A 14,235-nucleotide genomic window follows, 5' to 3' on the forward strand; every position below is an offset into this window, starting at 1 on the left:
AAAATATGACGGCACTTGATTGAATATTGCAAAACGGATTAAAATCTCATTTTTTACGTGATTATGAAGTTTAACTGATTGATTCTGGAAAGATTCCAAAGTCACGCCAGCTACTGATCGAATGGTAATTTCTTTACACGAAAATGACGGAATTTCAGGATGAACGCATTGTTGGTGACCAGTTTGGTACGACGATGTTTTGCATTCTGACTTACTGGTTGACTTCTGTAGAATGTTGTTATTGTTTATTGTTGTGCGTCCGTTCCTGACATTGGTTTTCGTTATTGACTTCCCATTAGTTTAAGGAAGTAAACACACAATTAAATCATACATACACACACAAATAGATGGATAGAGAGGTAAATAAATTGAAAAAATATATAGATAAACAGAATCCAAATGCATGTGTTTCTTTCTTTGTGAATTTGGATGAATAAGGATCTGATAGTTTTCATCTTGGGAATATCGTTAAAGTAAGAAGCGCTGAAATAGAAGGAAAATGTGTCATTAACTATTGAGAAAAAAACTTGCTGGAGATATTTATAACTGCAATGAGACGAAAAGTTACGTCAGTAAAGAGGCTCAAGTTTAGAAAAATAAAGACGATTTCGTTTGAGTAAATAACATCAATTTTATTATTTTTCAAGCTACTTGAAAGCCTTTGTTTAAAAAAAAAAATTTTTGCATGTTAAGGCACATTACACGGAGCAATATATATACTAGCAACTACAAGTCAGCAACATACCCTTGTCCCAGGAGAATTTGCCCAAAATGCCAGGGTATTTTTACGGATGACTAAACTAGTTTACCAAATAGCTTGCGATTCAGGAACGACGTTCACTGGCTGAATTTGTTTGTTTATCCTTGATGAAAGTTGTCTGCCTGTTTATTTGATGTCTTGGTGATGTTGTCTTCGTTACAGATGTCTTCCTGAAACCAGAGTAGCAAAACGGAGCCTTCATTGAAACCTAATTACAAGAGTATATATTTTTTATATTATGTACATAATCCCAAGAAAGTAATAAAAAACCTATATTCTTATGAAAACTTGACCTTCTTTGGACAACCAGAGGCTAATTCCTCGCCAAGAGAAGGTCAAGGGTAAGAATGGAGTTGAAAAGACGCGAAAAGACATCCTGGTAAGTGGCCCTGTCAAGACTTTATATATGGCGATACGATGGAAGAAAATAATGGCACTCGTTGAGAGGAAAATGACAGCGAATACGAAGATAAATAGCAAAGAGACATCAGGGAGAATTGCCTCTCTTTACATTGAGAGAGAACGGCAGTCGATTGAAGGGAAAAGACGAGGGAGAAAGAAAGAGAGAAGGAGACAGTTCTCTTCTCCTTCCCTTTTATTCTCTTTTATTCTTATATTCTGGCTCCTCTCCCGCAAGTGATGGATTCTATAAGATGAACTGCTTTTTGATGGATGGGAAGCTGTCCAGAGCGCTGGTTACGGCATTGTTGGTGTAGGTAATGATACGGTTGGTGAAAAGGATGACAGGACGGATGACGTATTGGCTGATGGTGAGATTGATAACGAAGGAGGGTCGCAAAAGAGATGATCGTCTCTTCAGCTAATCTGAATTTTATTGTTTGAAGGCGATGCTCGAAACACTTACAAGGTTATTTATAAAATTTGAATGGAAAAGTTTAAAGAGACTCATTAAGAAATATTATTTCCATTTCTTTAACACCTTTGATGGTGACTTTGTAAAGAACATTTTTAGTGACAATCGTATCCAAAATGTGAAGAAATCGAGAGGTTAAGAGGGCATTGTGGTTATGATATGTCGGTGATACGTTTCTTTAAGAGAACTTAAATCCAGTATTTGAGAATATTCTACATACAAGTTAAAAAAAATCAATATCACTTAATAAATATTCACAAAAATTCAAAAATGTCATTTATAGACATGCAATGGACTTGAAAAATATAAAAAACATAAGTTTAAGATATAATGTTCATATTTTTAAATGTCAGATCAACCGCGAAAAGAGAAAGACCAGACACATATTTGTTTCATGCGTATATTTACATAACATATTTATAGGACACTAATAAGTTTATACGGTATTTGTTAATGCTCCTCCTTTTCTATGAAGCCCCTAATTACCACATGTATGCATCTTCAACGTCCTGTGGCACTGTGCCAGAGAGCTGACAGGGCTGACGATGACCGTGGTGAGCAAGAATATCACAACATTATATATATATATATATATATATATATATATATATATATATATATATATATATATATATATACACATGCACACACATACATGCATACATACACACTGCCCTAAAACAATTCACCTTGTATTTTGATAATTTTTTCATATTTTTATCTGTTTATATATTGATTTATTATTTTATCTTTTCAAATAAATGATCTCTTCTTGCTGCATTTCCTGTTATCTTCTGTAACTTCTTTCAAATGAAACCATGTTCTTTGGAAGCTTGAATTTCAAGTCAGTGGCCCCTGTAGGCTTGTTCCATATGGATAGGGATTTATCTTCTGAATATTAAGAATGATAATAATTATTAAATATATATATATATATATATATATATATATATATATATATATATATATATACTGTATATATATCTATATATTCATTTATTTATTAATTTATATAAATACGAGTATATGGCCACTAGGAGTGCAATGTTTTCAACTTTATGCTACTCTTCTTAGATTCAGCAACTGTTTCCCTGTGGACATGGGTCCTGTTTATATTTTATGACATTATTTTCGTGACAGAAGATATATATATATATATATATATATATATATATATATATATATATATATATATATATATATATATATATATATATATATATTGTTGTCACTTACACACACGTGACATTTTTATGTTCATTACTATCAGGCCACAAATATCTCTTATGTCGTTTATTATCCAGTTCACTATGCCTTGGCAAATTTCACTATACCTTGGCAAATAACTTAATACACCCAAGGGGAATTATAAATGGTAAGTACTTCGTCCCTGCAGGATTCTGACCCGTGTTTAGTTTAGAAACAACGATAGACAGGAACGCGTTATGTTGAAATGCAAAGTATCACAGAGAGAGAAAAAATGAAACGCAAGGTAAATATCGTAAGCGGTTTTGTCTTATCTTGTTAAAGCATCTTGAATACAGCGGTAGGAAATTACATTATACATTGCTACGTTGACAGTACGAATGAGCATACAGTCGACTGGAAATTATTCAGTATTACCACAGATAGCTGTAGCATTCAATTTAAAGCGTTAATATATTTGCATTTTATTTTTATCGTAGGATCACGAAGAGTACCCCAAACCTTATTATTTTGTGACCGAAGTCAGTGAAGTTTGTACATTTTCAGACTGACATTCGGATTTTCAGCAAACCTTACTTTTATGAAACGGGTTTCTGTTATATTTCTCTCCAGCCAGTTCATATAGTAAACCTGCTTTTTAGTATGACTTTTCCATACCTTGAACTCTTGGCCCTAAATTGGGTCATGGATCTTACTCCTCCACCGTCAAATGCTAATATTTTTTGTAACCGTTTGTTTGTTCTTTTGTACTATCCCACTATCATGTAAAATGTAAATTTTCCATCACTACATGCCAAACCTCATAATTTTGCCGAGATAGATTTGGATTTTATGGATAAAACTTGGAATTAAAAAAGGGTATACTGATTTACATGTTATGAATGTCAAAGCAGCAATTTCACTGAAGTGAATGAAATGTCTAATTCTTAAAGGACAATATTTCTTACTGTATTTTGAAAAATAATAATCGTTTGTGCCAGTTTTCATCAGAATATCAGTAAATAAAGTAGTAATTCATTGTATTGATTTTTCACAACAGGTAAAATCACGAGAAAGCAGGAGTAAAATAAGAAAAGCGTTGCAGAATGAAAGTGAAAATGTCGCTGAAAAATGGTCAGAGTACGTCTTAATTGCTTTAGCCAGCCATAAAATTAAGGGGTATTACCATTTTCTGTGGCAGAAAATGTTAACATTTTCTATGAAAGCAATATTTATATGGGATACTTACCTTCATTCGTGATCGATTGTTTTCGTTCTTATTTAGCCATGACTTTTGCCCCTACCGTGAGTACAATCTAAATCATATTTTATGGGGTATTATAATAAAATACTTCGCGTTTTCTCTTAAATCATCGTGATTATATTTACTGTTTTAAACTGATATTCAATTTCTTATTGGTTTCTATTTCACGGCAAACCACTTTATTTTTGTCCTATAGCATAAGATTTGCGACGATTCTTAAAGTTTTCGTGGGTTTACATACCCTTTAAGTCTTGGGTTAATTGTGAACCTGTTGAATGCGTTTCTTGGCGTCCGGTATACCCCAGATATAAAACTAAAGAACTTTAGCTGACGTCAACTTTGAGAATGACATTTTTACTTTGGATGTCCGCAAGGAATGGTTTATTTGGAATGTTACACACATTAGCCACTAGGTAGGGCCCTCTTCATTTTCCTGAGCTGAAAACCCCTTTGAATGCTGGCCGATAATTATAATCCCACTGGAGACTCATTTGCTAATAAATCTGAAGGACAAACGCCTCTGCTGAAAGAATACTTAAAAAATAATGCTCTCTTTTTTTGGTCAGATGTCACTTTAAATAAAAGCCTATTATAAATATGCCTTTAAAGGATAAAGCATTCTTCCCTTCTCTTAGATACCTCCATTACTTTATAGTCTCAGGTGCACAATATACATTGATTATTGTTATTGAATAGTAGAGAGCTATTTGAATTATATCTATATAGCACATGTGTCGTGAGGTCCTCTCAGACCAGAGATATGAAATGCCTTTCATTTACTCATGTACACTTTTCCGAGTGTATTTTATCACCGTAGTTAAAACCACAGCCTTGGTTTTGGAGGCTAATGAAATTTTCATATCATATACAAACTTTTTATTCTATACTTACAAAAGCTTAACCACAGGTGCGCAAAGAAAATCATTCACTCTATGTAAATGCAGCTATCTATAATAATAAAATCCTAGTGGATATTGTTTGTCCTCCCCCGGGTGACATTAGGGGAGACGTGATACAGCCACCCACCCCCTGCAAACCGGTTTGTCCACCCCGGGTGGGGGCAGGGTAGGGTAGGGGAACGGGAGGATAGGAGAGACATCCACCCTCCTCCTGCAAACCTGTTTATCCACCCCGGGTGGGGGCGGGGTAGGTAGGGGATTGGAAGGGTAGGGGAGACAGCAGCACCGTTCCAGCGCGCGTAGTGCACGCTAACAAGCTCGTTTCATAATAAAACCATAGTGTGTACGACAGTGGCCTCTTAGTGGTCTTGTCTCTTCACTATTGTTGACGCTAGTCTCGAAGGCTTCTAAGAAAGAGAAAAATCACGAATTCAAAATTTTTAGAGTTAGAAATTACGTAAGTCTGCCAATTGTCGAGAAAACTTCAAGTAGAGAAATTCAAACTAAATATGCCTGTTTTCAAAGCCCAGCTATCAAAACACCCTTTGCTCAAAAGCTATGAAATTCAAATCAGCGGTGCTTATTTTCTTTGTGCTCTTGAGGGCTTACTATTATTCTAAAATATAAAATACTTCATTGTTAAGCTTTGATAAACTTGCCATGCCTCAGCCGTGAAGAAATCAACCAGTGGCTGAAGATATCAATCAATGGCGTAGGTTGTGTGTGTCACGGAAATAGATCAGCAATTCACACCTCCATTTCCGAGGTTTTACACCGAGGAAAATTCAGTGGAACAAGTTGTCCGTCAACAGCCGAAGTATACGAAGCGAGAGGCTGCCTCATAACCAGCGCTGGTGCCCGGCAATTTGGAGATACATTTGGATGTTGGAGAACCGACCTGTCGAAAATATTATGCGAGTTTCTTTTCTCTGATGAGACATCTCTACAGACAACGTTACAACTGCTTGCATAGTCGGGTGGCCAGTCATGATTATCTCCTTCAAAACTAGCAGCTAAATCGCTATGCAGTGTAGCGGAAGAGCTCAGTTTGCTGTATAATTCAGTGTGGTAAATGGGTTTGGCTGGATTTGCAGCTACGTGCAGCTGCACGTTATCCCTCATTTTGCTCTTGGAATCATAACGGTAGTATACAATCGTCAGAACGACCATGTTAAGTATCAGAAGCGAGCAGGCAATGGCAACCGTGACGCTAAAAGCTGTTGTGTATGGTAGGTCGTTTCTCGCTTGGCGTGTGTCAAGAGTTTCAGATGGTCCAGACTTTTCCTTCTTGTGGACTTCTGCGACAGCTGTTCCAACTGTTCCGGAGAAAGAGGTTTTTGTGGAAGGGGAGCCCGCAGTAGTATTGTAGCTGGGAAGCAAATTTCTGGGCAAAAAGTCTTTCTGGACTGAACCTGCCAAGTGGTTCAGCGGAAAAATTTGGGTCGATTCCTCGGAAGATGAATCCTTGCCATAACGTGAACCAACCCTCTCTAATTCAGGCACAAGCCAGGACCACAATGCCACGTTTCCTGCCCTGTAGTGGTCTCGAGAACGACCATGCATACCTGCAAAGGCAAAAGGAGACAAGCTGTAGTAAAATCTCTCAATGAATTTGTATCTTTAATGTAATGGAAACGATGGTCCATTAATAAAAAGTCTTAAAAGTGTTCCTTTACCAAGTAAATTTTCAGTGCATCTGATAAGTTTCTTTGTATTAAAAGAGGTTAGACTGGCAGAGAGGTATATACAGCAATAAACACTAACATAGAGGTATTATTTATAACTTGTCTGTTGTAATAAACCCCTCTAACGAAAACAGCAGCATTATCACGTCATTTTTCATATGATAGAAACAAAAATAAATGTATTACTTTACCTAATTCATAATATCTCTGATGATTGGGATCGAACGTTGGCCATTCTGGCGAGAAATGCGTCGTCTTGTTTGCCTGGTCTCCAAAGGTCTCCACAAATACGAGATTCCTGGGATGTCTGTGGGAAAGAACGCTGTAATTGACAAGGAACAGTCTCTTAAAGTTTTCATTCCCGAACGAATCATGTATATATATATATATATATATATATATATATATATATATATATATATATATATATATATATATATATATATATATATATATATATATATATACATACACACACGCATTCCTTGCTGTTCGGTTTTCCTTGTGGAGTAGGTAGCACCAGGCGGGTATAGCCCCCCGATTTCTCAGAAAGTCTGTAGGAATGAGGTTGCTAGCCTCATGCGTCTTGTCTCGACTCCAGCTCGTTCCTATATAGAATTTCTTTTTTTCCTGGGGCTTGTCCTAATTCCTATTTGGATATCATGTTTCCCTGTTTCCTGCTAGTCGTTCATGAATCGAGAAGAATTGCAAGAATCAGTGTTCTTCATGATTTAATTTTTTGTGGTCTTGCAATCTTCGGTAACACCTCTCTCTCTCTCTCTCTCTCTCTCTCTCTCTCTCTCTCTCTCTCTCTCTCTCTCTCTCTCTCTCTCATAGATTAAAATAATCTATGTATTAAGTGCATGAAAAAAGGCACACATTTAATTTGGGAAAAATAATTCTTATATGTAACAGATTCTTTTATGAAAATGACACATTTTATGAACCATTTAAGACAGGAGAAAATAGAAAAAACTAACAAATGATTCAGCACTGCCCAATTGAGTTAATGATGGTAGACAGAACCCTGCAATGGTTTGGACAGTAACTAAAATTAAGATAAACTGTAATATGTTGTCATTGCATAAAACACAATTGGCAATTGTTTAATAGAAAATATTACCCTGAACAAGAAAAATAATTTGTGTAAACGATGATGCGGACTGAGTGATCGAATATCATTGTAGCAGCTCGAAAGGTTATTTATAAATTAGCATCGAAAGGTTTTCTGTCGTATTCAAGAATTTCTGTTGCATTCTCGCCCTCTGTGAGACGAAAAGAAATCTCTTCATTCAGACGACCTTCGGAACTGACAAAATAAACAATCACACAAATTCACTCCTGAAACAAAGTTGGGACTTTGAAGTTTATGTTATCTCAATTCCTTACCCAAACTTCATGAAGTTAGTCCACTGTGCGATGATAGACTCGCTGAGAACGACGTCTTCCTTTGTGAAGTTAAACCTCGAAGTTGCCGGGCTCTGGGATCCAAGAGGACCCCCAAATATATATGGTAGCTCATTCGTTAGGATACCATTGCTCCTTTGCTAAAAATCGAAAGGAAATCATTGTTCAGAAATCTGGGTTATAGTTCAAAACAGTCCTATACACGTGCGCCTGCCCTCATACACACACACACACACACACACACACACACACACACATATATATATATATATACATATATATATATATATATATATATACAGTATATATGTGTGTGTCTGTGTGTGTGCGCGTATGAATTGCTCCATAATTACATTTACACAATAGGCTGGCTGATCAGCTCTATTCACTTATATCTTGCTTTCATTCTAGCTCTTCAAGAGTATAAGGGCCCTTGAATCCCTCTCCTTCTTCCTCCTAAAGCGCTCGAACTATACAGACTTTGCAACAACATGCCTTCCTCTAGTCTCTCGACATGACCAAACCACTTCAAAATACTCTGATCTATCTCTTCTTCTATGCTAAGCTTCTTAAAAAATAAAAAAATTCTTTATAGTATATACACATATGCTAAAAATCTCTCAGCAGCTTCAACCTTTATCCAGTCATGGACACTCAAACTCCATACGTCAGTCGGCATTGAAAAATATTAAAAAGCTATGGAGAAATAAAACGCTCTTGTCTCATACAAAATAGTCACTCTCCATGTTGAATTATGAATCCAAGTATTGTTGCGCTTGTATGCTGAACATGACTTACCTCTGGGTAATGACCTTCAATCTTGTGTTCCAGAACATAGAAATAAGTTGCCCTAAACGATGAGTGGATTTGGCAAGCAAGCATAGTCATAGGAGAGACAATACTAGCATCGTGTAGAGCCTCTCCCGTCAAATCCCTGATGCCGTTTCCGTCCTCGATCGCTTTCGTCCAATCAGTGTAGGCAGCTTTGATGGCCAGCGTTATTTCCTGAAGGTCATAAACCATAAGCTTACGGATTGCTTGCCTTTCTGCGAGCAAAGGTTATAGTCTAACAGTATTCACAACAGTCCAGCTTGGACGATGAAAACGACCCTATACCCTCGTTAAATTAAGCTAGCAAAATACGATGCTCCGTTAAAATCATATTAGGTGAAGAAATGGGGTAGTCTTGAATTGTATAGGGCTAGTTTTTCTTCCTTCTCTGTTATAGTGAAAAATATAATTTATTGATAATTCCAGACACGAAGAATAGTCAAATGAAACGAGTTTCGCCAATTTGACAAAGCTAGAGTAACATATAAGGGAATTTTCCTTTTGACTGACCGGAAGATGGAAGCGATAGTTGTGCCTGATGAATGTCTCAAGAAGAAGACTTCTGCGTTCATCGTCAAAACGGCGCCGCATCTCATCCTCGCTGAAAATCTCAAAAAGATGCATAGACGTAGTTCCCATAAGGACATCGACAGGGGTGCGTCCTTCTCTGCCTGAGTTTAAGGATGGAGAAAAAAGAGGGGCACTGTAAAATTGTATACATCTTTAGCGCATGAAAGTGTAAATAAAATATTTGATATTGTTTTACAAAAATTATCAGGGCGTCTTGATAGCGTTGCCATAAAATTCGCTTCTATCCAACTTGTTTAAATCGACATTCTCTCTCTCTCTCTCTCTCTCTCTCTCTCTCTCTCTCTCTCTCTCTCTCTCTCTCTCTCTCTCATACTGTATGAATTTTATATATATATATATATATATATATATATATATATATATATATATATATATATGTGTGTGTGTGTGTGTGTGTGTGTGTGTGTGTGTGTGTGTGTATGTATATATGTATTTGTACATATACATACATACATACATACATACATATGTATAAGACATCAGATTGGAAACAAATAGCCTATATATATATATATATATATATATATATATATATATATATATATATATATATATATATATATATATACATATATATATATATGTGTATGTATGTATGTATAATATATATACTTGTGTTTGTATTATGAAAACTTCCATATCTTGGCTGCTGCTTACACCTACACCGAAGGATCATAAGGAGTACATCAAGCCCCCCTTACCAACAGTGTTCCATTCATCTCTGTCTTACACTCATCCTGTCGCTTCTTGGATATGATGGTCCTTTTGTTCCAGTGCATCTTTCATTCCATATTGTGAGCACCGTACCCATTTTGCTTAGCTGATCCTTCCAGTCTGCCTTGATGGTTACGCCATCTGCACTCGGACCCACCGTCACCAGAAAAGGGGATGTTTGGAACCGGACCTGGGAATAAAGCGGTCACATTAGGATTTGTACGGCTTAGGAAAGTTAAACTCAGTCCACTGAAGGAGATTCCGCCCTGAGAATGCAATATGGAGATGTTACATAAAAGAATTTTCACCTCTCTTAGGAGTTAATTTGCACTCTTTATTCCATTTGTACAAGACTTAAAATAGAAGTAGAATAAAATCAATATATATATATATATATATATATATATATATATATATATATATATATATATATATATATATATATATATATATATATATATATATATATATATATATATATATATATATATTATATTTATATATATATATATACACATATACGAAATAAAAAAAGACATTATATGGAAAATAGTAATAAAAGCAATTTTTGTTTAAAAGAAAGTTGGAGCTAATTCATACAAATAATACACTATCACTGTCTCTCACAGTACACAAATCCCTTGTCTTAATTACGTTTTTTTTCCCGTATGCCAGAGGTTCCCTCCTTCTGATGACATTACCAATAGATGTGTCATGCTTATATTCAAGGCTCCCATCCACAAAAATGTTTTTATATGTATATTACCATTATTTATTAGTAAAGGCAAGACGAACAACAACATCAATAGTAATAATAACGCTCGAACACTGTTGTGACTACAGTTTATAAATCAGCCATTCAATCAATTTATCAAATGTCAAATACTTTGGACAGTCTTCTTAAAATCTACGGAACGAAATTCATATCTTGATTCCATATTTTCTTTTCGGTGAAATACAGTTTTAGTTGATCTATAATTACTATGAACGATTACCTTTCTTACTGGATTTTATTGTAAGAAATATTATTCCGACACTGAAATTACCTTTTCCCAGTAATTTTAATAAGAAAAGCTGACCTTTTTCGAATGAAAAATTGGGTTATTCCAATATTAAATTTATTTTCCTTGCTGTTCAAGGTACTTTCGATAACAATTATTAATGTGTATTTAAATTCTTGTTTTTAATTGAACCTTCATCCCCCGTGCAAAACTAATATTGATGTTGATATTTTCACGAGCAAGTGAAAACTTCTGATACATAAAATACATCAGACTTTGGTTACCACGTGATTAATGTACATTTGAAAACCCTTTACGGACGGGTTAAACATATGTGTATATATATTTTTTCAGCGAAAGGCTACGTTAAAATCTTCATCATTTTGTCCCAACAATCATTCATTTTCATATAACAGGAAACCAGTTAATGAAACACGCCTGTTTCGCCTGCAATCCCAATCATTCCTGCCCATTAATTAAGAGGTGGTGAATATCATGTCATCGCACTGAATGGACAAAAAAAAAAAAAGAGCGTTCATTTGGTCAATTGTCATAAAACCTCATTTGGGGCATAAACTAATTACAGTTAATTTCATCATTCGGATCATTCAGTACACTTATAATGCTTGAACTTTTTTTTGAAAAATTAGCTGTTACAGACTAAAATATGAGCTGGTTTTGTTGATAGATTTTTATTAGCTTAGCCCAAGACTAAATACATAATACCATTTTATCCGAAGTCTCATTGTATCATCCATGGATTAATTTTGTCGTATGCGGATATTTTCATTAATGAAAAGCCGTGTGTCCACATTGTAATGTTAGCTATCATACCAATTTTCATGTCATTTTTACCGTTTGCCATTGGCATTTTTGTTGTAGAGATCTTGAGGTTCAATGTTAACTCTGAAGCCTTCGAGACTTCATTGAAACCAAAAGGGGTGATGGAGTGTAGAATGATGTATTTAATCATATGAAATTTTGATGGCTCTACACTTATAGGTGCAGGAAGAGAGGGGGAGCAGAGGGGGCATGTGCCCCCACATTTTTCAGAGAGGGGGCAAAAAGGGTATTTTGCCCCCCCCCCCACTTTTTTTACAATAGAAAAATTTAATGATATATATATATACAGATGGCTAAAATGGAGAAGTTTTCAACATTCTTTGGTCTGAAATTGGTACATTTGGTCTTTGCAGCCTCTGAGACACAATCGATAAATCTCCAGGCCATAAAGATCTCAGTTCATGATGCTACCAAAGGTGTAGAGCTTACCAGAAAGTACTATGCTGCTCTTCGGAGTGATGAGAAGTTCAGAACTTTCTTCAGAGATGTTCAAAGGGCAGCAAGAGACATAGAGGAAATAGAGGAACCAAAGTTACCAAGAAGGAGACATGTACCTAAGGGAGTTGATGACGGCAGTGCAGCAGAAGATTTCCCATCATATGTTGAGGAATACTATCGCACTCAGTACTGTGAGGTACTAGACTTGATGAACCGCGAACTCATTGATCGATTTCAGAGTGCCAGCTACGACATTCTTCATAAAATGGAAATTATGATAATAACATCAGCTAATGGAGGTCCAGAAGAGATATCAGAGTCACTGACCATGTACTAAAAAGACATTGACTTAAAGAAACTTTATCATGAACTGGCCATGCTAAAAACCCTGTACAAAGTTGGAGAACTTGGTGGTCCTAGTAAGGTGACTAGTATAGCTACAGTTATTGATGCATTACAGTCACTGGAAAATAATCCTGTTGCTGCTGCTACGAGTATGGTCACTTCATAAACTTATAAAGATTTACTTGACCGTTCCAGTAACCACAACCACATGAGAAAGGAGTTTCTCAACTATTCGTAGGAGCAAAACTTATCTTAGCTCCACTGTGTCAAAATAGACTAAATAACGTCTTACTCCTACATACCCATGAAGGGTTAACAGATGATCTAAATACTAAGCAGATTGCCATAGATTTTATCAAAAAGAACAATACTAGACTTCAGTTCTTTGGACAGTTCACCTATTTTAATCCTTAGCTCTACATACTGTATATGTAAGTTATTTTGGGCAATAATGATCATTGCTAAAACAACTTAGAGATATTACATATATCATTGTATTAGGGCAACCTATTAATAATTATACTTGCTACGGCAGATATTGTCTTTTCTTTTAAATCATGCACTTACTTTCTATATCTTGGCAACTTTATCTTGTACCTTGCCTCCCTCACTTATTAGGAGGTTCCTACGCCCCTGACACTGAACTGCAGTCCATCATTGCAGATCAAAAACTTATGACAAGCAAATCATTATAAATCTAATATTGTGTATACATTTATATATATATATATATATATATATATATATATATATATATATATATATATATATATATATATATATATATGTGTGTGTGTGTGTGTGTGAGTATGTTTATATATATGTAAATTATATATATATATATATATATATATATATATATATATATATATATATATATATATATATATATATATATACAGTATATATATATATATATATATATATATATATATATATATATATATATATATATATATATATATATAGCTAAGTGTGTGTTGTCTATATAGAAAAAATTATGTGCTTTTTTTTTACACGGTGAATTACATCAGCTTAATTATCCCACATATACTGTGAGTTTGTGTACAAACTCCACACCCAACGCTTTTCTTACCTTCAGTATTTTTTCGACAGGTACTTGACGAAGACACTGAAGAAGGCTTTCGTACTGACGGTAGAGGTCCTTTGGGACTGGACATTCCAGCTGCGTCGCAGTCTGAAGCGCATATTGGAGGGGCTCTTGAACGAATGCCCAAGGGCTCAGGGCAGATCCAGACATAATGATCGCTCGCTTGAACAGACCGGCTCCTGTTGATGATACCAAGCAAACGTGAGTAGAAGTGAATTTGTAATTGAATTATTATTATTATTATTATTATTATTATTATTATTATTATTATTATTATTATTATTATT

The 14,235-nt window shown here is 35.1% G+C and overlaps 1 protein-coding gene across 1 annotated transcript; it reads right to left on the bottom strand.

Annotated features, from left to right (window-relative positions):
• Positions 1-4,944: 4,944 nt before the first annotated feature.
• LOC136828748 (neuroligin-3-like) lies at positions 4,945-14,144 on the bottom strand. Its single transcript, XM_067086960.1, has 7 exons — positions 13,934-14,144; positions 10,304-10,400; positions 9,416-9,576; positions 8,873-9,079; positions 8,057-8,214; positions 6,859-6,974; positions 4,945-6,547 (listed from the first exon to the last, which is right to left on the bottom strand). Exons 1-7 carry the CDS (start codon positions 14,096-14,098, stop codon positions 5,730-5,732), a joined length of 1,722 nt encoding a protein of 573 aa, XP_066943061.1. The 5' UTR covers positions 14,099-14,144; the 3' UTR covers positions 4,945-5,729.
• Positions 14,145-14,235: the final 91 nt, after the last annotated feature.

The sequence above is a fragment of the Macrobrachium rosenbergii genome, chromosome 43 (assembly GCF_040412425.1).
Source record: "Macrobrachium rosenbergii isolate ZJJX-2024 chromosome 43, ASM4041242v1, whole genome shotgun sequence".
In the NCBI taxonomy this organism is placed as follows: domain Eukaryota; kingdom Metazoa; phylum Arthropoda; class Malacostraca; order Decapoda; family Palaemonidae; genus Macrobrachium; species Macrobrachium rosenbergii.